Source organism: Mustela erminea, chromosome 6 (assembly GCF_009829155.1).
Source record: "Mustela erminea isolate mMusErm1 chromosome 6, mMusErm1.Pri, whole genome shotgun sequence".
Taxonomy (NCBI): domain Eukaryota; kingdom Metazoa; phylum Chordata; class Mammalia; order Carnivora; family Mustelidae; genus Mustela; species Mustela erminea.
Window position 1 is genome coordinate 46,599,428 of NC_045619.1, and position 24,253 is coordinate 46,623,680.

Genomic DNA, 24,253 nt, shown 5'->3' on the forward strand with positions numbered 1-24,253 from the left:
AGGATTATTAACTGACCTCACTGGGATTCTGTTGTGTCTCAGGGGATAGGGAAGCCCCGGGAGACAGAGAGACACAGACAATGGCCAGTCAGTGGAGCACTCAGAACTCACCCACGTCACGATTTAGTTCATGGTCTTAGAAAGGCATAGTTCATGGAACCCCAAAACAATGACAATAGGAACACCAAAGATCACTGATCACAGATCACCTTTAAGGAATGTAATAATAATGAAAAAGTTTGAAAAGATGTGAGAATTACCAAAATGGGACATGGAGACATGAAGTGAGCAAAAACTGTTGGAAAAATGGTGCCAATAAACTCCAGGAAGGAAAGGAGTCTCCGGGCAGGCTTGCCACAGACCTTCAATTTGTAGAAAATGCAGGATCTACAAAGAACATAAAGTGAAGCACGATACGAGGTATACCTGTACCAAGAATGAAAAAAACAACAAAAAACAAAACAAGTAAACCAAGTCTCAAACTTGGCTGTCTGTCCAGACAAGGTCAAGGAAGGTAATGTTGAAGGCCAGGCTGGCAGATAGACAGCAGAGCCTGTGGACCAGCTTTCAGCTTTCCCGGAGGACCAGAATTAGCTATTAGAATATCTTAGAGAGGTAGCCGGGCCTAGCACTGCCTAGCAATGCTGGACAGCTAATCTCTCATTCCCATTTCCTATGCTTGTACTGCCCAAGCAATTAAGGGTGGCCCCAAATTCAGAGGCTCACATCTCTCAAGCAAAATTACTCACCTGTCCTTTCAGACATGCTTATATTCCAAATACAACCACACCTTAATTAATTTTTAATTTGTTAGGTTTTATTCAATTGCGGTAGCCTGCTTTACTTCTAACTATAGCTAGAAACCCTCTTATTTGGCACAATTAGCAAAAAAAAGTTAGTGGGGGAAAAAAATCACAAAAACAACAACAGGACCCTAATGCTTTCTTTTATCTTAAGACATGTGCATTTGTTCACACTACAATTTTTCATTTTTTTTCATAGGACTCTGTTTGTTTGGTTTTGTTAGAGACTAGAGTTCTAGATCATACAGCTTATGTAAATCATGACCTTTATACACCAAATCAAAATTTATTTTAAATTTATGAAATTATACATAAATCAAAATTTCCCATTTCAGTTTCTTTATAATGAGAGAGAACACAGAAAAGTTTGTAAAGGAATTATGCATGCAGAATCCTGCATAATTTTTAAAATTTGCTCTTTTATCATTGTCGCCTATACCTGATTGGACTACAGTTTTTTCTACTGAGTCCTTTTTTTCCCAGTGAAAAACTTATTTAACTTGTACAATTATTTCCTAGAACAATTCCCTTTTTCTCTGCACCTTCCTGTTTCATTAATTTATGTAGAATTAAATTACCAGGCTTCACTAATGAGTTACAATTGCCATAAGAAGATTTGACAGTGACTTCCCACTGGTGAACACGCACAGCTCGGCAGATAGTAACAGAAGTACTGAGCGAGTAGGAGAGTGGCCTGAGAATATTGTGTTGCATGAGCACGAGCCTCCTACACACAAGGAAGGAAAGCCTCTGGTTAATGCCACAGCAAAGTTGGGTTGGTTCAGAGACAATGGATATCAAAGATAGAAAGTTAAATTTTTCTTTTTTTTTTTTTTAGGATTTTTATTTTTATTTTATTTGACAGATAGAGATCACAAGTAGGCAGAGAGGCAGGCAGAGAGAGAGGGAGGAGGAAGCAGGCTCCCTGCTGAGCAGAGAGCTGATGCAGGGCTTGATTCCAGGACCCTGGGATCATGACCTGAGCCGAAGGCAGAGGCTTTAACCCACTGAGCCACCCAGGCGCCCAGAAAGTTAAATTTTTAAAATGATATTGGCATTGAGAGTTTTAGTTCCCAAGGGAACTTTCCCAGAGACTCCTACAGAACACCTGAACTTCCATTTCCTCTGCTGTCACATGATAAATAATAATAATAATAATAATAATAAAAATAACTGTGTACCCGGTATACCCAATTCAAATGATTGTGGAAGGGATTAAGTGATATGTTGGTGAAGGTAATTGTAATAATAAATCGCTACACCTGCGTTGGTAATATTCAGTTGGAACACCAGGAATGAAAGTTACTATACTAACCGTAGGCAATCTGACCCATCCTATAGCTCTCACGTGCTAATGGAACCCAAATGAAATTGACCATCTTTTTATTTTAGAGCCTCTATGTGATGACATGTGTCTTTAGCTCAGAGAGCAAAATCTTTTTTATTTTAAATGCATAGAATTCAAAAAGAAAGTAACTTAAAAATAGATTTTTTTTTTCCAGGCAACTAAACTACTGGCTGGACCGCCTTCCTCCCTGTACACAAATAGCCCCAATGTGGTGGAAGTGAGAGGGATGGTCAAACAAAAAAAAAGAAAGATCAAAAAATATAGGAGTTTGCATTGCTTTGCAATAATAAACCACTAATTATGAAGAATTGGTTGATGACCAGAATCTTTACAGTCAGGGTTCACTAATTACTTATTTGTACAAGAGACACATGAGCCTCTGAAAACCTCTTTTTTCCTCCAAATTATGAATTTTTGGAATTAATAGATAATTTCGCTGGAAGGATCAGCCCAGTTAGCAAAGAATAGTGATAATTTGGGGTTATATTCTGCGAGATAGCATGCTTTCTTGAATTACCTACAATTAGTGGGGTTTCACAATATTATCTGTAAGAGAGCATTTTCCTTCCTTGCATTTTCTGCCTTTCAGATCATTGTTAGCGCTGCAATAAAGAACCCCTAAAAAGCTGTTCACAAAAATAATTCGAACGTGAACTTGTGCTCTTTAAACAACTGCATTTGCAGCTCTCCCCCACCTCACATTCGAAAAGCACCCACACTTATCTGGTCTCTTTTTCTATGTGCTCCTAAAAGGGGGAAAAATGTATTCAGTGTGTAAAAATAAGCTATTGTATCTCGGAAAGGAGATGGGATGCTAATTAAGGGTTGTTTGAATGAACAAGTCACATTGCATTGTCTACTGGGAGCCGACTGCCAATTGCATTTTTGGTAAAGAGTCAAGAAAAACATTCAAGAGGGCCCCGGCAAGCTTGAGAGAACCGAGCCGCGCTTCCATTTATCAAGTAGGTGCACAAGCCTGTTCGAGGATTGTTAAGAGTCAGGGTGCAGGCTTTGAGCTCCTGCCTTGCAGCTTTTTCCTACCGGTTTCAAGAGCCACCTTTCCAAAGAGGGGCCTGCTGCTCTGGGGCTCATCGGGACAATGGGGCACGTATGCCAGACTGCTGGACCGCTGAATGCCTCTTTCTTTGTTCAATACCTTTTTCAAGATTCTTTGTCACTCTTCTTGGATTCATCCAGGAGGCATGGGTTTTAAGATACACAATAGCTCGGGTCTCACAGCGAAATAATTGATGCTTCATTGAAAGAAACCAGGCAAATTGGTTAGTATGATTCTCTTTAACAAACCTGGGAAATTTGAGACACTTGGCACTGCTAAATGAGGAGAGAAATAAATTGCTTTATTTGTAAAAGGGTTTTTTTTTTTTTTTTCTTAATGTTAATGTTATGTCAGCCAGAGTTATGCCTTCAGCCCTATCGCCTGCCGGTCTTGGGTGTGGGGTGGCATGTAACTAGAGGTGAAAATGATTTACTTTGTTTGGAAAAGGACCAGGAACTCAGAGGATGCAAATGTGTTTTTATTGTAATGGATAAAAGAAACAGGGATTCCATCCTGGCTCTAGAATGTAGTGGGGCTAGCACTTAGCATGATAGACTCCCCGGGGTATGTTTCTGATACTTTACATGTCTTTTCCATCAGTTCTGTAAGTTTGTGATTCTTTCTTGTGCTGCTCTTTTGAATCTGTAAGTTCCGATTTTTTTCCAAGTGTGGTCCTATGCCTTTGACCTTGGATGTCAAAAAACAAGTGTCCCAAGGATTAAAAGGTCCTGACTGCGGGCAATTTCTCTCTAAATGTGAAGGAATTTCTCTATAAATGTGCATGTGTGTTTGCAAGAAAATGATAAGTTCTATTTAAACAAAAGTTAACATTGCTTCTCTGGGCACTTGAAATAGAACATCAACTTTCACACTTCCCTTTCTTAATCATTGAGATATGTAGTCAGAATTCATAGGGGTTTTTTTGGAGCTGTTTAAAAGGCAAAATAATACATACTATGAGCCTGTATGTATGCTTGAATCTCATTTTGTATTTTTCTTTTAATAATGTAGCTTGGATATAATAATTATACAATATTTAATGTATGATCTAATGTATAATGAAGTAATGATTGAATCATTTAGATCAAAAACCTAAAATTGGAACAACGAGAAGAAGAACAATGTGTTTTAAATGCTTACTGCATGTCTGGCCTTATCCTGAGTGCTTTTAATGTAGTAAGTGATGAGTTAATTGAGGCCACAGAGATTAAGTGTCTTTCTTACAGATTCTCAGCTAATCATAAGTGGCAAAACCAGAATCTGGACCTATGCTCTATAGCTTCAAAGCCTGCACTTTAACTACCAGTTAATAATGCTACAGTTGCAATATAATTATTATTATTCTTGTTAAATCCTTCAAAGAGGATCTGCTATAAAAATTGGTTTTTTTATAATAATTTTGTTATACATTTATTTTAATCTACTCTATCGGTGAAAAGACCATCAGTCCTGAAAAATGTAATACCATAGGTGTGTTAATGGTCATTACATCCTCTTTACCTACTAGGGAACCTTCATTCTGTGGCATCTAACACATCACAGATTTATTAGATGTTTGAACTGGATGGAGCAGGGAAATGTAACTTGGCCCAGTCATTGTGAAAAAAATTCCTTTTATTCCATTGCATGATAAAGTCTAATACTTGGATTTTTACATTTCTTAATTCTTAACTTCTCACTTTCTTTCTTCATTTCAGGGTTTTTTTTTTCTTTTCTTTTTCTTTTTTTTTTTATTTAACTTAATTATTTTTTCAGTGTCCCAAAATTCATTGTTTATGCACCACACCCAGTGCTCCATGCAATACGTGCCCTCCATAATACTCACCACCAGGCTCACCCATCCTCTCAGCCCCCTCCCCTCCAAAACCCTCAGTTTGTTTCTCAGAGTTCTTTCATGGTTCTCCCCCTCCGATTTCCCCCAACTCACTTCTCCTCTCCATCTCCCAGTGTCCTCCGTGTTATTCCTTATGCTCCACAAATAAGTGAAACCATATGAAAATTGACTCTCTCTGCTTGACTTATTTCACTCAGCATAATCTCTTCTAGTCCCGTCCATGCTGATACAAAAGTTGGGTATTCATCCTTTCTGATGGAGGCATAATACTCTATAGTATATATGGACCACATCTTCTTTATCCATTCGTCTGTTGAAGGGCATCTTGGTTCTTTCCACAGTTTGGCGACTGTGGCCAGTGCTGCTATGAACATTGGGGTACAGATGGCCCTTCTTTTCACTACATCTGTATTTTTGGGGTAAATACCCAGGAGTGCAATTGCAGGGTCATAGGGAAGCTCTATTTTTAATTTCTTAAGGAATCTCCACACTTTTCCAAAGTGGCTGCACCAACTTGCATTCCCACCAACAGTGTAAGAGGGTTCCCCTTTCTCCACATCTTCTCCAACATATTTTGTTTACTGTCTTGTTAACTTTGGCCATTCTAACTGGTATAAGGTGGTATCTCAGTGTGGTTTTAATTTGAATTTCCCTGATGGCTAGAGATGATGAACATTTTTTCATGTGACTGTTAGCCATTTGTATGTCTTCTTTGGAGAAGTGTCTGTTCATGTCTTCTGCCCATTTTTTGATGTGATTATCTGTTCCTTGTGTGTTGAGTTTGAGGAGTTCTTTGTAGATTTTGGATATCAGACCTTTGTCTGTAGTGTCGTTTGCAAATATCTTCTCCTATTCTGTGGGTTTCCTCTTTGTTTTGTTGACTGTTTCCTTTGCTGTGCAGAAGCTTTTGATCTTGATGAAGTCCCAAAAGTTCATTTTGTTTCCTTTGCCTTTGGAGATAGATCTTGAAAGAAGTTGCAGTGGCCAATGTCGAAGAGGTTACTGCTTATGTTCTCCTCTAGGATTTTGATGGATTCCTGTCTCACATTGAGGTCTTTTATCCATTTCGAGTTTATCTTTGTGTGTGGTATAAGAGAATGGCCGAGTTTCATTCTTCTACATATAGCTGTCCAATTTTCCCAGCACCATTTATTAAAGAGACTGTCTTTTTTCCACTGAATATTTTGCCCTGTTTTGTCAAAGATTATTCATTTCAGATTTTGGGAAAATTTCCCCCTTTTTGTATGGGGTTCATAGCAATAGTGTTTGGCAGGCACATGTAAAAATTGATACTTCATTTTTAAAATATTATTGAGATGTAATTTACATACCATAAAAGTCAATTGTTTAATATGTATAATTCCGTGGTTTTTAGTACATTTCTAGCCTTGTAAAATCAATACTTGATATTTTTAGAATTAATTAAATAAAAACTATTGAGATACTTCAATGAAAAATACTCAAAGGCCAGTGAAATCATTACTATCTGCTGTGTTCTTTTTTCTCCTCTTCCAGAAATGTGTGCTTTACTGGCCAGAAAAGAGAGGAATATATGGGAAAGTTGAGGTTCTGGTCATCAATGTGAATGAATGTGACAACTACACTGTTCGAAACCTTGTCTTAAAGGTAAGATTATGTAGCTGTCGCTATCTACAAAGTGGATGATATGACAGGATTACATTTCTCCTCTGAAATTATTTATCCTAAGAAGTATTACAGATTCAATTAAAAAAAAATAATGTCAAGATCAAAGAGAAATGATAATCATCCCCTCATGTATTTCTTTGTCATAAGCTACTCTTAGTATGTGGAATAATTAATTTAATACAAGTAGGCATTAAGGAAATTCACTAAGTAGGATGTTGTGATCTTCTCATTTCTATAAGCAAAACATTCTTGATTTAACCTTTCAAATGTCTTTAACTAAAGATTTATACTAGAGATTTTACCACGATTTGGGGGGGGTGTTGTTTTTTGGTTGTTGTTGTTGTTGTTTTTTAACGTGCCTTTGGTTTAAGCAGCTTTTAGTAAGGCCTAGAAACCGTGAAAGAGAAAATCTGTGTTTGTGGGTGGCTGTGGGAAGCAAGACAAGCCTGAAGTGTTGATGAGATCTTCCCAAACGTGGAGTTACAGTAATTTATGGGGACTTTCCCCAGACCACATTACATCATCCAAAAGTTATCTTATTGAAATCACGGGCAGCAGATTTGAGGAACATTGCCATGGTATTATTTTTGCTTCTAGAGAACAATCATCTCAAAGATCTCAACCCCGTCTAGAACCTCACTGCTGAAACAGAAGCATCACAGAGAGGAGAGGCAGAGCTTCACTGAGGGTTTTAGAGGGCAATTCGAGATAGGAAGGCACCCATTTCAACACATACCCTCGAGAGCCTACTCCGTGTTGGGCCCCCCACACTGGGCATCGGGTTACTTGATGATGTGCATGGACCCTCCCTCAAAGCTTGTCTCATTTAGTGACCCCTTCCTTATAGCTCCTGTACTCCTGGGACACCTCACTGCTGCTATAAACTGCAATTTGGGATGAATGTAGAAAGTCAAGTGTAGGGGCCAAGAATAAAATCAAGTGTTCCTAGGTGGGTTCATATGTTTATCATCGCTTGTCAAGAATGTTCAAAGAGCAGGAAGCACACCGTATTCCAATTCCCTCTTGGCTTCCTTTGCGATGGCCGTTCTATTTATTACAATAAGTCACAAACGTGTAGATTGTGTAGGTTTCACATGCCTTTTCAGTTGTAAATATCCATTTCTCATTGAATAGAGGCAAGATCTCATTGTATGTAAAGTCATGTTTTCTCAACGTAGAAAAGGCACTTCAGCAATCTCCTAGATGTCTTTTTTCCATCCAGAAGTAAGTTGCCAGCAAGCTGGAAGTGATAGAAGGCATTCAGTATTGTGGTTTGGATGACTTTTAGTTCCACAAGTAAATGAGGCATTTGGTGACTCTTGCTATTTTCAGCAAGGAAGTCACACCCAGCATGTGAAGCATTACTGGTACACCTCATGGCCCGATCACAAGACTCCAGACAGTGCTCAACCTCTTCTACAGCTCATGCTGGATGTCGAAGAAGACAGACTTGCTTCCACCGGCCGGGGGCCTGTGGTCGTCCACTGCAGGTAAGGGATGAGCTGTCCTTCCTGCCGAAGCAACGGTCCATCCTCTGTAAAGCCATCGAAGGGGTGGAGGCTGGGTGGTGCTTCCTGGTTGTGACTCTGTTGGTAAATTCAGTATTTACTGAAATTGGCTCACATCCTCATATTTGATTTTTAATTGAGATGCTACATTGTAGAAATGAAGTCCAGTAGTATCAGGTCATTTCAGCAAACAATGATAACACAGTAGAGAAAACAGCACTTTTACATCAATGGCTCAGGCAACAGGAGACTTTATTCAGCCCCCGACCTTGAAACATACATCGATTTGTTTAGTCTCCTCAGGCTCTTTGATGGGAGGAATGGCACGTTTTTAAAAAATTGTCATTGGCTTTTTTATTGAACCGTACTTGAATGGTATCTTGAGATGGTATCTTGAGAACACGCATTATTATATCAAACGTGGTAAAAACTAGTCAGCTACTTGGAAAGTGATTTCATTAAAAAAAAAAAAAAAGGTGGAAATAAATTTATGAAGGGGGAAGTGGGTAAGTGGTAGTTCACCAAAAGGAGAACAAAGTGTAGTTACCAGAACGTGGGTATTGGAGGTTAGGCAGATAAAAGCCACGGATGTCCGAGGTGAGCCCCTTCCTTAACTTCTAGCTTAAAACTCTCCTCTCATAACTGATACCTCCTTCCCCTTTTCCTTTTAGTGTGCCCAAACGAAAGCAAATCGCTTTAAAGTAATTTACATAACCAGTCATTTATTTATTCTTTGTGCTTTGTCAAAGTAATTTTTGTTGCTTTGTTTAAACTCATAAGCCTTGCAAGATAGCTTTTGATGATATTTGTAACAAATAAAATATAATTAACATTGGAACTTTAGCCTCCTTCTTCCTTGAACCTTTGTGGTTTAATTAAGAGTAAAATTTACTGTATATCTATATATCCAAAGGAGTCATTACCCAGTTTCTAGCATTAGGCCTTATCCTAAACTTTGCCTGGGGGTGAGGAAAGACAGCCTAATGGGTCATGTTTTAGGGCTGGAACTGTCCTCCACCCAAAATCATAAATCACTCAGGATATCTAAAATGAACGAGCTGTTTCCCCTATAAAACCAGTTCCCCTGCTGATGACTATTTCTAAGAATAAGAGCAGCTTTTTTCCAAGCACTCAACATCTAATGTTGACAGTTATCTTTGGCCCTTCTCTCAACTCCAGCCTCAGTATCTAATCAGTCACCAGATTGGCTTTCCCTTCAAAGCTTCTCCCATAATCATCACTTCCTGTCCAACCACCCAAGTTCAGGCCCTAATGACCTCATCCATGTATTTTAGAAGTAGTCGGCTAATTGCACAAACACACCCCACTGCCCCGTGCCCCACCCCCAGCGCAGGCTACCCCATCCACTTCTCTTGCCTGATGTTCCCAAAATCCTCCTCCATCATTTGGAATTCCTCCTCAGCACTTCTCAATGGCACCCTATTGCCTAGAGCAAAATATCTTAACCCGGGGCCTATGGATAACTACAGAGATCATTGAAGTCCTAAGTTTTATCAAATTCTCAACAACAACAACAGCAAAAAGGAAAGCACAACTGTTTTAGAGGACGAAGTCCAAACCTCTTAGCTTTCCCTATAAGATCCTTTTAGGCTCCAGTGTGCTTGCCCAGTCTTGTTTCCCACCATTTCTCTAAGGTAACTTTCTTTTCAGGCCAAGCTAGTCTAGTCACTACTGCACATCATATATCCTGCTCTACAGCAATTCTTTCTTTACACCATTCTCATACATGCAATATTCCCTCTCATTCACCATGACCAAAATGCCTGTCATTTAGGGCACAGTTCAAATCCTGTCTCTTTAATGAAATAAACTCTTTATAGACTCTTGAGTAAAAGGGACCCCTTCCATCTCTGAATTCCTCTGCACTCCCATTCAGTAAGAAACAAGTGCAAAGGGACGCCTGGGTGGCTCAGATAGTTAAGCATCTGCCTTCAGCTCAGGTCTTGAACTCCAGGTCCCTGGATTGAGCCCCCCCATCGGCTCGTGCTCAGCGAGGTGGAGAGTCTGCTTTTCTCTCTACCTCTTCCCCTGTTTGTGCTCTCTCTGTCTCTCTCTCTGTGTCTCTCTCAAATGAATACATAAAATCTTAAAAAAAAAAAAAGAAAGAAAGAAAAGAAACAAATGCTATTTGAGTGCCGAGAAGGAAACTATTAATTCAAATCATGAGGACTGAAGAAAGCTTCTAAGAGTTGGAATGATGTCGAGCAGGATCTTAAAAAATGACCAATGTTTGTGGTTTTAAAGGCTGGTAATGAGAGAGTTTCTGACGGAAGGAATATCATTAACACAGAAAGATAAGTTGGAAAATAAAAGCCATTTTTTGCAGTGATTCATGTAGATGACAAAAATGGCACAAAGGATACAAGGAGGACAGTAGAAAGACCAAAAGCTTGATAGTTAGCCCCATTCGTATTACACAAGGTCATGGACACCACAGAGGAGAGCTCAGACACTACCCATAACTACTGGGAGGCATCTACAGTCTTTGAGTAGAGAGTAATATGATCAGATCCCTATTTTAGAAAGATGAACCTAGCAGCTGTGTATATCGTGAATTAGTCCAGGAAGAGACTCAAGACTTGGCAACCATAATGAGATCACTGCTAACCATGAAGTAAGGAGATGTCGAAAACGTGAGCACAGTTTATAGAAAAGAAAGCATGGATCCCAGAAGCTTCAGTAGAGGTGGAAAATATAAGAATTGGTAACAGATTGGATGTGGGCGGTGAAAGGGGGGAGATGTTGGAGATGGCTCCAAGATTTCTAGGCTGGAAAACTTGTGGCTAACTGGTAATGCCATTGAGGGAAAAGATAATTAATTCTGTTTTAGATACACTGAATTTAGATACATTGAACTGAAGCCAGTGCAAAATAGTAACATCAAGAGTTCCAGCTAAGAGATAGAATGCTAATCTAGAGTTTAGAAGAAACTTAGGGAATTTAGATGGAAATTTGAGATAAATTTGCATATAGGCTATTAGTGGTTGAAATCGCTGAGGGGTGGGAGGAGGGGAAGAGGGAGGAGGGATGGGAGGGAGTTAAAGGGCTTGTTAGGGTGATGACTTACCATCCAGGGCAGATGAATGAGCAAATCCCTCCAGGACTCCTGGATGGATAGGATAGCGTTTCTATTCAACGATCCCCTGGATATAAATGACTCAGAAGCTTGTGCCTCTGGCTACATCCTTCTCCCAAACCCAGCTGAATCTTCAGTCCCTCACTGGAATCTTCAACATCAGCATATCCAAAAACAACCTGCCCCGCACCCAAATCAGCCCTTTTTCTAGAATTCTCCCTTTGTCTCATAGGCAGTACCTTTCTTCCCGTCCCCCAGATTCACATCTGTGATGTGTCTAAGTCTATCTCCTCCTTTCTAGTGCCTATACCTTCCCTAAATTCAGGTCTGCATTATTCTTTGTAGAATAATTACAGTGGCTTTTTCTCTTTTCTCCTCCACCCAACTCTCCCTGCGGCAAGGAACTCAATGACCGATCAAAGATTAAGCGTTGCTCTGGGCCAGGTGTGTCATCTGGGCCTGAGAGCTTTCATCATTGTTGCTAAGCCTGGCTTGCTGTTTCGGAATTAGATGTACCCTTTTGAAAGACTGTCTTTTCTCTTGGGGAGGCATGGGGGAGAGGTGGGTTAGATAAGGGATGGGGGTTAAGGAGTACTCTGGTCGCGAGGAGCACTGGGTGTTGTATGGAATTGTCCAATCTCTATCTTGTGTCCCGGAGATGAATATCATACTGGAATTAAAATTTTCAAAAACCCAATGAGTTTTGGAACACTGAAAAGAAATTTTAAAAATAAATAAAAATTTAAAAAATTTGTCAAAAACCTAAATAAATAAATAAAATAATATATTCTATGTTTTCTACTTTTCCTCCACCTTTTCATTCTTTGTCTTTTCTTTCCAGTGCAGGGATAGGTAGAACGGGGTGTTTTATTGCTACATCCATTGGCTGTCGACAGTTGAAAGAAGAAGGAGTTGTCGATGCGCTAAGCATTGTCTGCCAGCTTCGTGTGGACAGGTGAGTGTCTGAGGGACTGGGGACCAGAGATGTCACATCTGAGCGCCATGATCTGATCAGCCTGACTTCATAACCCTCGCAGGCTCCAAAGTCTTAAACCTCTAGAGAGATCTGTGTAAAATGCTGAGGTATATCTTACATTAAAAAGCCATTAAAGAAAGTGTTATTTGCAACCCGACCATCAAAAGTGCAAAACCAGGAGCACCTGGGTGGCTCAGTCGGTTAAGCGTCAGCCTTCAGCTCAGGTCATGGTCTCAGGGTCCTGGGATGAAGCCCCGCGTCGGCTCCCTGCTCAGCAAGGAGGATGCTTCTCCCTCCTGCTCTGCCCTCCTCCGCAGTGTACACATGCTCGTGTACACATGCTCTCTCTCTCAAGTAAATAAATAATATCTTTAAAAAAAAAAAAAAGAGTGCAAAACCAAAAGCTTATGTTTAATCCCTCCTCATCTCTAATACAGGTTATTTATGGTGATACTGTTCCTTCTTTGTCTTACACACTCTTCCTTTTTATTTACTCTGCATTTTCATATGACTTCGCTGAATCATTCACTTTAGGATCTTGATTGTATAAAATGAGGCGTATGTCACACTAACAAGAGTCATCTTTTTTTTTTTAATGTTTTTTATGGAATCTTCCATATTTTGTATTTGATTGCTTCTTTTTTTTTTTTTAAGATTTTATTTATTTATTTAACAGACAGAGATCACAAGTAGGGAGAGAGGCAGACAGAGAGAGGAGGAAACAGACTCCCCGCTGAGCAGAGAACCTAATGCGGGGCTCCATCCCAGGACCCCAGGATCATGACCTGAGCCAAAGGCAGAGGCTTTAACCCACTGAGCCACCCAGGGGCCCCAAGTCATCTTTTTTTTTAATCTACTTCTTTTAATTGGGAAAGATGCGCATAAAAAAATTTACTATCTTAACCATTAACAGTACAGTTTAGTTTAGTGGTGTTAAGTATCTTCATGGGTTGTGTGGCCAGTCTCCAGAGCTCCTTTCATCTGGCCAAACTCTGTTCCCTTCACACAACTTCCTATTCCCTCCGGCCCCCGGGACCCTGGAATTTTCCTTCACATAATATCCTCAAGATTCGTCCATGTGGTAGCATGTGTCAGACTGTCCTTACTTTTCAAGGCTGAATAATATTCCCTTTGTGTATAGATCATATTTTTTTAATCCCTTCATCCATCAATAGATAACTTGGTTGCTTCCACCTTTTGGCTCTGGTGGATAATTCCCATCATGCATGTGGGCATACAAATAGCGGTCGAGATCCTTTTAGACACATACCCAGAAACGAGATTACTGGATCATAGAGGAATTCTCTCTGATTTTTTGAGGAACTGCCATGCTGCCTTCCACAGTAGGGCACAAGGGTTCCAAGTCCTCTACACCTTTGCCGACACTTGTTATTTCATGTTTGTTGTTGTTGTTTAATGGTAGCCATCCTAATGGGTGTGAGATGGAAGAGTTGTTTTCATACAGAGATGGTTCAATCATCTTTGTGATGACCTGTGTTTATCTGTGTTGAAAACAAAGCAAACCAGAAACTTCTCATCTTCCCTCCTCCACAACTAAGCCTCTCAGTCGAGTCGGTCGGTGATGGAGAAAGTAAACAGATGCTCTTTGAAAACAGGCACAGGAAGAGATGCCCCATCCTCATTAGTGGGCAGCCAGCCTCTCTGCTCTGCAATTCAGGAGTTTTTTGGAAAGGCTGGAAGAGTGGGTTCTCTTCTTTCATTCATGCAGCAAATGGTTATTAATTGCCTCCTATGCCTAAGGCATTGTTCTGGATGCTACAAGTGTAGCACTGAACAAGATGAGTGAGTCTTGGCTCTCCCAGGGTTTACATGCTCATGTAGAGAGAGAGACAGACAATAAAAAAGGAAAGAAGAAAGCAGGATAATTTCAGACACAGATAAATGCTATGGAGTGAGAAAACAAGGAGGCCATGGGAGCTGAGTCTTTTGGACTTCAGCCCTGGAGCCCAAAGATTCCAAAAAGTGTAGATGGTTACCCTTAAAGATTCATCCAACAAATATTTATTGAGCACCTACTATGTGCTACATCCTGGGGTTTCAATAAAAGAGACACACGATTGATCTAAAAATTCAGTTCATCTCTATTCTCTCATATATGCCACTTAGAGTAGGATCTGTCACATAGTAAACCTTCAGTTAATGTGTACCGTGTTTTTATTGTCTTCATTGTTATTAAAATCACCAACACATTTTCTCCTATCTCTAAAAATTAAACTTCCAAATCCCTCTGTCCTTTCCCTGGCCCTGCTGTCCTTTCTCTTCTTCAGGAATGGCTTCTAAGTCTTTGTCAGTGTGTCTTCTGTCTCTTTTTCTCTCAGTTTTGACTGGCTTCGCAGCAGCTGTTCATTGCCATAGTTACCCCCAGTGGCCTCTGGGTGAGCCTCATGGCGGCTTCCCTTTCCTGGTTGTGTGGACCTCAGCAAGTTCTAAGACACCCCCCCATGTCCAGGCTTTCTTGGCTGGAAGATGGAAGTCATACTTGTATCTACTTGCTATTGTTGTAAGGAGGAAGAGATAATCTATAAATTCCTGGCACATAGTAAACATGCAGTCAAGTTTACCCACTGTTTTTTTCGATATATGTAGCAAGAAACCTAAACATGCATCCATAAACTGGAAGCAATATGTATTCTTACATGTGCCTTTCGGGGCTACAGCAGTAGAGAGATGAGATTACCTCCAGGACGTACTTAGTAGAATGCTCAGCCCATGTTTCTTTTTTTTTTTTTTTTTTAAATTTTATTTATTTATTTGACAGACAGAGATCACAAGTAGGCAGAGAGGCAGGCAGAAAGAGGAGGAAGCAGGCTCCCCGCTGAGCAGAGAGCCTGACGCGGGGCTCGATCCCAGGACCCTGAGATCATGACCTGAGCCGAAGGCAGCGTCTTAACTCACTGAGCCACCCAGGCGCCCCTCAGCCCATGTTTCTAATACTCTCTCTACCCCTCCCACTTCTCCCCTTTCCATCCCCCACATGTAACTGCTTCCAAAAATATTTTCTTTCTGTACATAAGATCTCCTCCAGGGATCTCTTCTTCTCCTCCTGCAATTACTGTCCTAGTGTCCTTCCATCCAGAACTGTCCCTCTGTCCTGCTGGAATAGGGTCTGGATTTTCACTCCAGACCGGGGGCCTCCCTTCACCCGGAAGTGGGGCTTGCGTCGGAGGGTAAAGGACCGCACCGAGTCAGCCTGGACCTGCTCCCACAGTGACCTCTTCTTCGTGCTTCCATACACAAGCCTCCTGCTCAGGACCCCAAACTCCTCGGGGACGTTGGTCCATACCCCTGCGCCCTGCTTTCTTATGGCGAGTGCTGAAAGTCCATAAGCACCAGGCCCCTCCGTGGTCTAGGCTCACCCCGAACCCGGATGACCAACAACATCCCTGACCCTATTTGGAACAACACCTAGGGGAAAAATGGGTTTGGTTTGCTCTTTTTTTTTTTTTTTTTTTTGGCTTTTTAATTCTTCAATCTTGCCTGTTCACCCTCCCCGGATCTCCCCCTCCCCGACCTGCTCTTACAGCCTGAAGTCCCCCTTGGCTTCCCCTTCCCAGCCACATTCCCCTGTCAGGTCTGCCAGATTGTCCTCTAGCTCCGAATGGAATCACAAATACATTTTTTAAACCATATCACAATGCCTCCTCTATCGGCTCCTTCCTTCCTAAAGCAAACGGTCAGATATTTTAGCCTTGGCCTTCCATCACCACCAAGGTCTCCCCACAAGGCTTGTCTTTTTATTCCTGATAGGATCTCCAAAACATATCAAAACTTCTCTGCTGATCTGACGGCTCCCTACCCCCCTGGATCTGAATTACTGCCAAGACGTGTCTGGAAATCATTTTCACTGAGTCATTAATCAACATCTCTTCTACATACATTCTTTCTGAGCAGCTGCTTCTGTTGTTTATGAAGTGGATCCTCTCTTTAAAACCTTCTTTGAAACGGCTTTCCTTTGCCTGCCTGCCTGCCTTCATGGGATCAACACAGACTTTTTTTTTTGGTCTCTTCCTTCTGCTATGCACTCCCCCTAGTTATTATGAAAAGCAAGACAGAAAAACTTCCTCCTTTCCTTCACCTCATCCAACTTCTTTTCCCCCAGGCTTCTTGCCTCTTGCTACAGTTTCTAATTTTTTTCCTGTCATATTTCACTGTGAAAATTCCAGTTTGTAGGTGATTGACCACATCCTCAACTCATGCCAGTAAAAGAAAACAGTCCCCAGAAAATCTGATCACCCACCTCTCTGCTCTTGTAACTTATTCATTCTTCATTAGTTCTTCAGACCTTGTCCCCAGCCCTAATCCCTATGGTCACCCTCGCCTTCAGTCCTGGATCTGTCTTCGGACATTCCAGAATGCAGTATTGATACTTGGAAGTTGATTTCATAATCATGCATGGCCTCCCTGCCATGGCCTTTATTTTTTTTTTTTTAAAGATTTTTATTTATTTATTTGACAGAGAGAGAGATCACAAGTAGGCAGAGAGGCAGACAGAGAGAGGAGGGGAAGCAGGCTCCCTGCTGAGCAGAGAGCCCGATGCGGGGCTTGATTCCAGGACCCTGAGATCATGACCTGAGCTGAAGGCGGAGGCTTTAAACCACTGAGCCACCCAGGCACCACCTGCCATGGCCTTTAAAGCACATGTCTCACACGTCTCATTTAACTCTCAGAATGAACCCAAAAGTAGGAACAGAGGTGTTCTTTGGCTCTGTTTGTTTTAAATAAGGAAACAAAGAATTTAGGATCGTCAAGGAACTTGTCCAAGATTATGTAGCTAAAAAGCTGGCAAAGGAGACCTCTTTGGAACCCAGGACTTCCCATTTCTAACCCAAAGAGTGTGGTCATCACAGATGAAAGTAAACAGTCTTTCCGAATATGTTTATCGCAAAACTGCTTGACAGACATATCTTTTTGTTAACGCTTTGCCAATCAAAAAAATGCAATGATACCGTAATTTTTAGAAAATAATGTCAAGTATGAATGAGAGCTGTTTCATGAAGAGACAGAGTGGTACTGTCAGCAGTTGCCTTGAGAATATCATTTGAGGAACATAGCAAGATGCCTCATCCCAAAATATCTGTCTATGGAGGATGCCTAAAATATCTGTGTATGGTAAATGTCTGAAATACTGCTATTAGAGAGCCAATCCTTGACGAAAAGAATCATTCTTGTTTAAAGTTCATTGAACGTGGAGATAGAAGGTGAAGGTAACACCTTATACTTTCTCAGCTATTAACTCTTTAGTCTAAACAAGGTGATCTGTCCCTTCCAGTTAGAGTGGGGAGGCTAGAGCGAATGAAACTCCATGCATTAGGAATACACTTGGAACTTGGGTTTTGACAAAAGGGACTTGGAGAGAGCGCCCCAAAGTTGTGCACACCTGAGACTCTGCAAGGACTGGTAGAGAGCTGAGGGCACTGGGAAGGTGAGGGGCGGGGAGAGGAAGCAGAAGAGCTCTAACAAGAATTCCTTACGGTGAGATGAGCTACTAGGGCCCAGTGCAATATGAAAATGTGGGGCTCCTGTTAAAAAAAGGAATTACGAATTTCAAGATAGTGACAGCAGAGCATTAACCCAAGGGCAAGGCCCTTCTTAGCATGGGGGAGGGGGCTAGTGTGACCCAGCCCATCACAAGCCCATGAAGCTGACCCTGAGGTGGGATGTTTTTAGGATGAGTGTTTGTATATGGGCCTGATTCCTGTGTCGTGTGTCCTGTGGAGGGGGCACCCAACGTCTCTGCTTAGAGCAGTGCTCCTGAATCATGTGTGCACGCATTCATTCAACAAACGTTTCCTAAATGCTTATTACTGTACATGCATCAGGCACTTCGGCATATGATAGATTCCTTGGGGCACCTGGGTGGATCAGTCATTAAACATCTGCCTTCAGCTCAGGTCACAATCCCAGGACTCTGGGATCAAGCCCCACATCGGGCTCCCTGCTCAATGGGAAGCCTGCTTCTCCCTCTCCCACTCCCCCTGCTTGTGTGCCCTCTCGCTGTGTCTCTCTCTGTCAAATAAAAAATAAAATCTTTAAAATAACAAACCTGATTCCAAATAATAATAATAATAATAAATTACAATGCCCGATTACTGTTATTCAACATGACAAAAGCAGACAATTTTTACTCGGATCACAAATCTGCATTTTAGCAATAAATTCAGATGGTCTGGTTTAGAGATGAGTATTATGCTGAATGGATGTTTCCACTGTAACAACAATGACAAGGCCATTTGGTGTATTCCTCATTCTCTGGCAACATGTTATTTTTATTGGCTTTAGGGCAACTTCTATTAATAGAGGCTACAGTTCTCACTGTAGATCCACAAGTCTGTGATTCTCTTTTTAATAATACTTTTGAGCATATTTTGAACTAAATTAGGATTTCTTTTTTTCCAAGTAGGAGTTCAAATTCAGTGCAAGGCACCCACAAGTGTTTTATTTAGAAGTGCATTAAAGGATCATTCCTTCATTCCCATAGCTTTCATTTTTAATTAAAAGATGAAGTAGGTAGCAGGCAGTTGGGACCAAGCAGCTGGCTGGTGGGACTAGGAAGCAGGCAGCCACTAGAGTACGAGGTACTGGAGGTCACTGGACCAGAGGTCAAAAAGCTTGGTGCTAATCCTGGCTGTGCCTTAAGTCCATAAGTGACTCCATTCTAGGCCTTTTGTCTACATATGTAAAAGAGAAATGGGGCATATCCGTGGTCCCCCAATCTCTTCTGGTATGAGGACCCCCTTTTTTAAGAGTAAAATATTTTATGGACTTCAACTTGGTAACTGTATTTTGAAGCCATTAATGTTTGTAAATTAACTTTCATTCTGTGATTCAAAACAGTACCTACGTGCACTTGAAAATTAGTGATGCATATGTGTGTGTATTTATTTGGTCTACTGATAAGGCTAGGAGCACAGGTGGATTTGAGGACCCCTCCAATAAGATGCGTTTTCCATCTTGGGTTCCAGTGATTGGGAAGTGATCATCTGACTCTCTAAACCCACTCTCAGCTTTGAGTTCTTTGAGTTCTTTGTGTTCTTTGAGTCTTTGAACTTTATTTCTGTAGAGAACAATGATGGCAATAACAGACAATCAAAGCACTTGCCAGACACCTACTAGGAAAGGGATGGTTTAAAAGAGATCTGGTCGAAGGGCACCTGGGTGGCTCACTTGTTAAGCATCTGCCTTCAGCTCAGGTCATGATCCCAGAATCCTGGGATCGAGCCCCACATTGGGCTCCCTGCTCAGCGGGAAGCCTGCTTTCCCTCTCCTAGTCCCCCTGCTTGTGTTCCCACTCTCACTGTGTCTCTCTGTCAAATAAATAAATAAAATCTTTTAAAAGGGGGGGGGGTCTGGTGGAATATCATACAAGTCTCTCATTCTTCAGGGGGAATCCAATGTCTAAAAGGACTGAATGATGTGTCCAAAGTCACATAATGAATTTTGACTCTTTGGGGGTTCTTTAGACATTCTGAACTGAACTTCCAGTTTTGCTCTAATGAGGTTGGCTGAATTCTGAATTTGTTTGATTCCCAAAACACTGTTGTTTTCTGGAGTAGGAGACTGAATTCGGTTACATAAAGTTTGAGAGGAGGTTCCCATTCTAGCCCTGCCTTTGACAATGACCCTGAACTAGTTGCTGTATAAACCAGGGAAAATGGCTTATCTCTGGTGGTTTCAGCTTAGACTATTATTAATAGCTGATATGATAAATACAATGAACTTTCTATTGGCCAGCATGACAAAAAGGGATATTTTGTTCAATCATGTTTTCCTATTAATGGAAGGTTACCGTACATACATAGGTCAACAGTTTTCAATAATTATGGTGAAAAGGAAAAAAAAAGGACCTATAACATTGCCACTAAACTGAACCCAGTATAATCATGTTTTATTACTGAGACCTTTCATACCTGGCTTAAATCTTCTAATCTTTTCTTTTTTAAATTCAGTTATTTTAGAAAGAGAAAGCACACAGCAGAATGAGAGGGAGAGAGAGTCTCAAGCAGACTCTGCACTGAACATGGAGCCCAAATGGGGGGCTCGATCTCATGACCCTAAGATCATGACCTGAGCCAAAACCAAGAATCTAGGATACTTAGCAACTGCACCACCCGGGAGCTCCTTAAATCTCTTCATCTTAAACATCACCATATTGTTATGACTATCCCATCTAACTAATAATCCTTGTTGCTGTTAAAGCAAAACCAATGAGCTTTTACCATATTTAGCTCCTGCTTCAGAAGAATCATTTAGGTTTCTGTGTGCCAGGGTTTTGCGGTGTGAAATAGTGACAGAAAGTCATTTATATACTGAATATGAAAGACACAGCTGTCCCTTCAAAAAATAATAATAATCCATCATAATAAAGTGGCCCAGGAAACTCAAAAAATGCCTTCCAGGCATATAAAGAATGACTAAAGAACAATATGTGGCCATCAGAAGACATCTAGGCAGGGATGAAAGGAATGCATTCCCTGGGAGGTTGACCTCGGACAATTTCTTCCCATCAAATTTCTTTTAATCTTGCTTGGCACCTTTGGACCCTGGAAGAACTTGAAAACAGAATTTGGGAAGTGAAGCACATAAAATACTATGCAATCCCAAGGCTTTTTTCTTTCCCTTTATTTTTTTCCCTTTCCCCAGAAACAGGAAACAATCTGTCTAATCCTCCTTCTAGAGAGTCACTGGTGAAATCTGCTGTTGTCTTTGTACATCCTTACCTTGGAGGCCTAAATTGGAATTACATCCAAAGACCTTGCTTGTGGCTTCCCAGACAGGATAGAAAAATGCTTCCAATGTGCGTCATATCATTGTTTAAATGTTTTGATTAATCACTCCAGTGTGATGATTTTTCTCTTTTTTTTAACTATAACAATTCAAGAGGAGGCATATGTAAGCCATCAGTTTTCTAGGCTAATGTGTGTCCCCAAAGTATTCTTTGTTTCCAAAACTGTTTAAAATAACTCCAAAGCTAAAATTTCCACCTGTTGGCATAATTTTTATCAGCTCTACCCTTAATATTTATCCATATCTTCCTGCATTCCCAACTCATTGCAAAGATCCCCTTAATTAGTGAATTCCAAAGATCTCATTTGAACATCAGAAATTAAACATTTTCATTTCATTCTTTTAAGGAAACTTAAGAATAAAGCCCCAGAAATTGGTATGGGCTTATTTGCTTGACATCACAGTTCCTGAGACCTTAACAAGAGGTCCTCTTATAAAACAGATTATTCCAAATGAATCTCCCAAGTGGTTGCCAGGACAACCTTTTCCTTCTTCTCAACTTGGAGTTAATTGGGTGTTAGCCTGGGTGTTCAGAAGAAAATTGGTTAATTTTCAGGGGAAAAAAATGGAGTTCAAAATATGCTTGAGCAGTGAATTATGATTGGATTATCATTGGATCTGTCTGGTTTTATGCCCTATAAATACTGTGGAACACAGCTATTCCAGAGAAAGTGTCTGTGTTCAGAGTACCTGGTCACAATGAGTCAGAACACTTATGTTTAAATTCTCCCTCTTTCATATGACATCTATATAAAGAACTGGGGAAAACCTTTGCTCAAGACACCTGAATTACAGCGGCAGACATTAGCCTGGCTTGACTCACGCCCAAGCTGTCGAAGCTTTACCCATGAGGCACATTAACATCCACACCTTTTGTTCTAAATTTACTGTACCAAACTTTACCAAAAGAATTCCAGATTCAAAAATAATAAAAAGCCAAGGAGCGTAAGTTCCATTGTTAGCCCAGAAGTGAGTCACCACTGTAGAATTTCTTCTGTCTACTGATTAGACCGGATACGGGCTGGGCGGGGCAGCAGGAAAGGCTGTTGCTGTCTGTATGTGTGAGTTAATAGTCACAAAAGGTCACAATTTTAACATGTTAAAAACCAAATCTCTCTCCTGGGCATCTGGAGGGCTTTTTTCAACACACCCTCCCAAGGAGTGAAAGGAAAAAACTACATTTCTTTTCCTTCTAATGTGAGTCCACCCCCAGCTGACAAAGCTACGTGCTTCCCGGCATGGAGACAGAAGATACTGATTTTTTGTGTGTTTGGTCAGGCTAATGTGATAGGAGATATCTGACACTTCTAGAAGAGCGGTATATCTGAATCCTCTCTGGCCTTGTCGAATATTGTGTTCATATTCTTTGGCCACCGAGAAATAAGAGCCTTGCAGCCAACACCACTTGTATGGTGAGGGGGAATGACTTTCTTCCATGACATGGGACAGGCCAGAATTAGGGTGAACAAAAAACTTACCATCCACAGCAAGGCATCCTCTGGAAATGAAGGGTGGCTCTATTAATAGTTACACAGGACGACAAGAGTGAACCAGGACTGTCCCAAACAAATCAGGTGTGTGATCATTCTAGGCATCAGGTTAGCCAAACACTTACCAAAAGAATAAGAAAAAAAATGTGTAGTATTTATGTAAGTACTCACTACATAACAATCACGGTGCTGAGCATTTTATGTATTCGCATTTCAGTCTTGTGAAACTTGGAGACTCAGTCAGTTAAGCGTCTGATTCAATTTTGGCTCAGGTCATGACCTCAGGATCGTGAGATCAGTTGAGCCCCACGTCCTGCTCCACGCTGAGCAAGGAGCCTGCTTAAGATTCTCTCTCCTTGGGGCGCCTGGGTGGCTCAGTGGTTTAAGCCGCTGCCTTCGGCTCAGGTCATGATCTCAGGGTCCTGAGATCGGGTCCCGCATCGGGCTCTCTGCTCGGCAGAGAGCCTGCTTCCCTCTCTCTCTCTCTGCCTGCCTCTCCATCTACTTGTGATTTCTCTCTGTCAAATAAATAAATAAAATCTTTAAAAAAAAAAAGATTCTCTCTCCTTCCGCACTCACGTGAGCACTCTCTCTCTTTAAATAAAAAAATTAAAAATACATATTAATTAAAAAAAAATTTTTAAACTTGCAAAACTTGAAATGTTACTAGGTAAATACTGTTTGGCAGGCCAGTAGCTTTCAAATTTCTCATGAACAACAGGCAACAAAATATTGGGAAGACAAAATCTTCCACAGAACACCAACATTAAAAAAAAAAAAAAATTAAAAAATAAATAAAATAGGGGCTCCTGGGTGGCTCAGTCTGTTTGGCACCTGACTCTTGATTTCAGCTCAGGTTATGATCTCAGGGTCTGAGATCAAGCCTTGAGTCAGGGTCTGTGCTCTCTCCCCCGCTGCCCCTCCCCCACCCCATGTTCATGAGTGTTTTTTTTTCTCTCTCTCCCCCCCAAAATAAATAAATAAATAAATCTTTAAAAATAAATGAAATAAAATAAGAGGCACTACTGCTTTGGTCAAGACTGGGATTAGAACCTATTCCTAAAATCCAACCTCCTCCACCCTGCCATGGCCTCAGGGACCATGCAGAATCTTAGGCTAAGAATTCTGTGAAGCAGGATGCCTGGGTGACTGAGTTGGTTGTGTGTCTATTGGTTGAGTGTCTGCCTTTGGTTTAGGTCATGATTCCAGGATCGTCAGATCGAGCCCCACATCTGGCTCCTTTCTCAGTGGGGAGCCTGCTTCTCCCTCTCCTTCTGCTTCCCCTGCTTGTGCTCTCTATTTTTGGTAAATAAAATCTAAAAAAAAAAAAAAACCACTTATAAAAAACAAAAGAATTCTGTGGGAGCCTTTGGCTAGACATTGATATGGCCTGACTCATTTAATCCTCACAATGACAGGGTTTGGCATTAATGTCATTTTATAAGTGAGGAAACCCCAGCTGGGAAGGATTAAATGATTTGTCCAAAATCTTATAGCAAGTTGGTTCAAAAGCAAGGATTCAGGCTTGAATCTTTCAGACTCCAAGCCCACTTCTGTCCATGACATCACTTGGCTCCGCGGTTGCAGACTTCTAAGCTGGGTAATATTTAGAGACGTATTTGGATCTTTCCACCTAGACTTGCCCCAGCAGGGCAATATTCTGTCCTCTGCCGAGTGTGTTCTCAGTT

General features: G+C 41.0%; 1 protein-coding gene across 4 annotated transcripts in view; it reads left to right on the forward strand.

The window, feature by feature from the left end:
• Positions 1 to 24,253, forward strand: part of PTPRR (protein tyrosine phosphatase receptor type R) — a 238,349-nt gene that overhangs the window by 208,571 nt on the left and 5,525 nt on the right. For all 4 annotated transcript variants that reach the window (XM_032347034.1, XM_032347036.1, XM_032347037.1 and 1 more), the window contains 3 exons: positions 6,558 to 6,668; positions 8,022 to 8,179; positions 12,136 to 12,249. In XM_032347034.1, the coding sequence (XP_032202925.1) occupies positions 6,558 to 6,668; positions 8,022 to 8,179; positions 12,136 to 12,249 (383 nt within the window). The remainder of the gene's footprint in view (positions 1 to 6,557; positions 6,669 to 8,021; positions 8,180 to 12,135; positions 12,250 to 24,253) is intronic.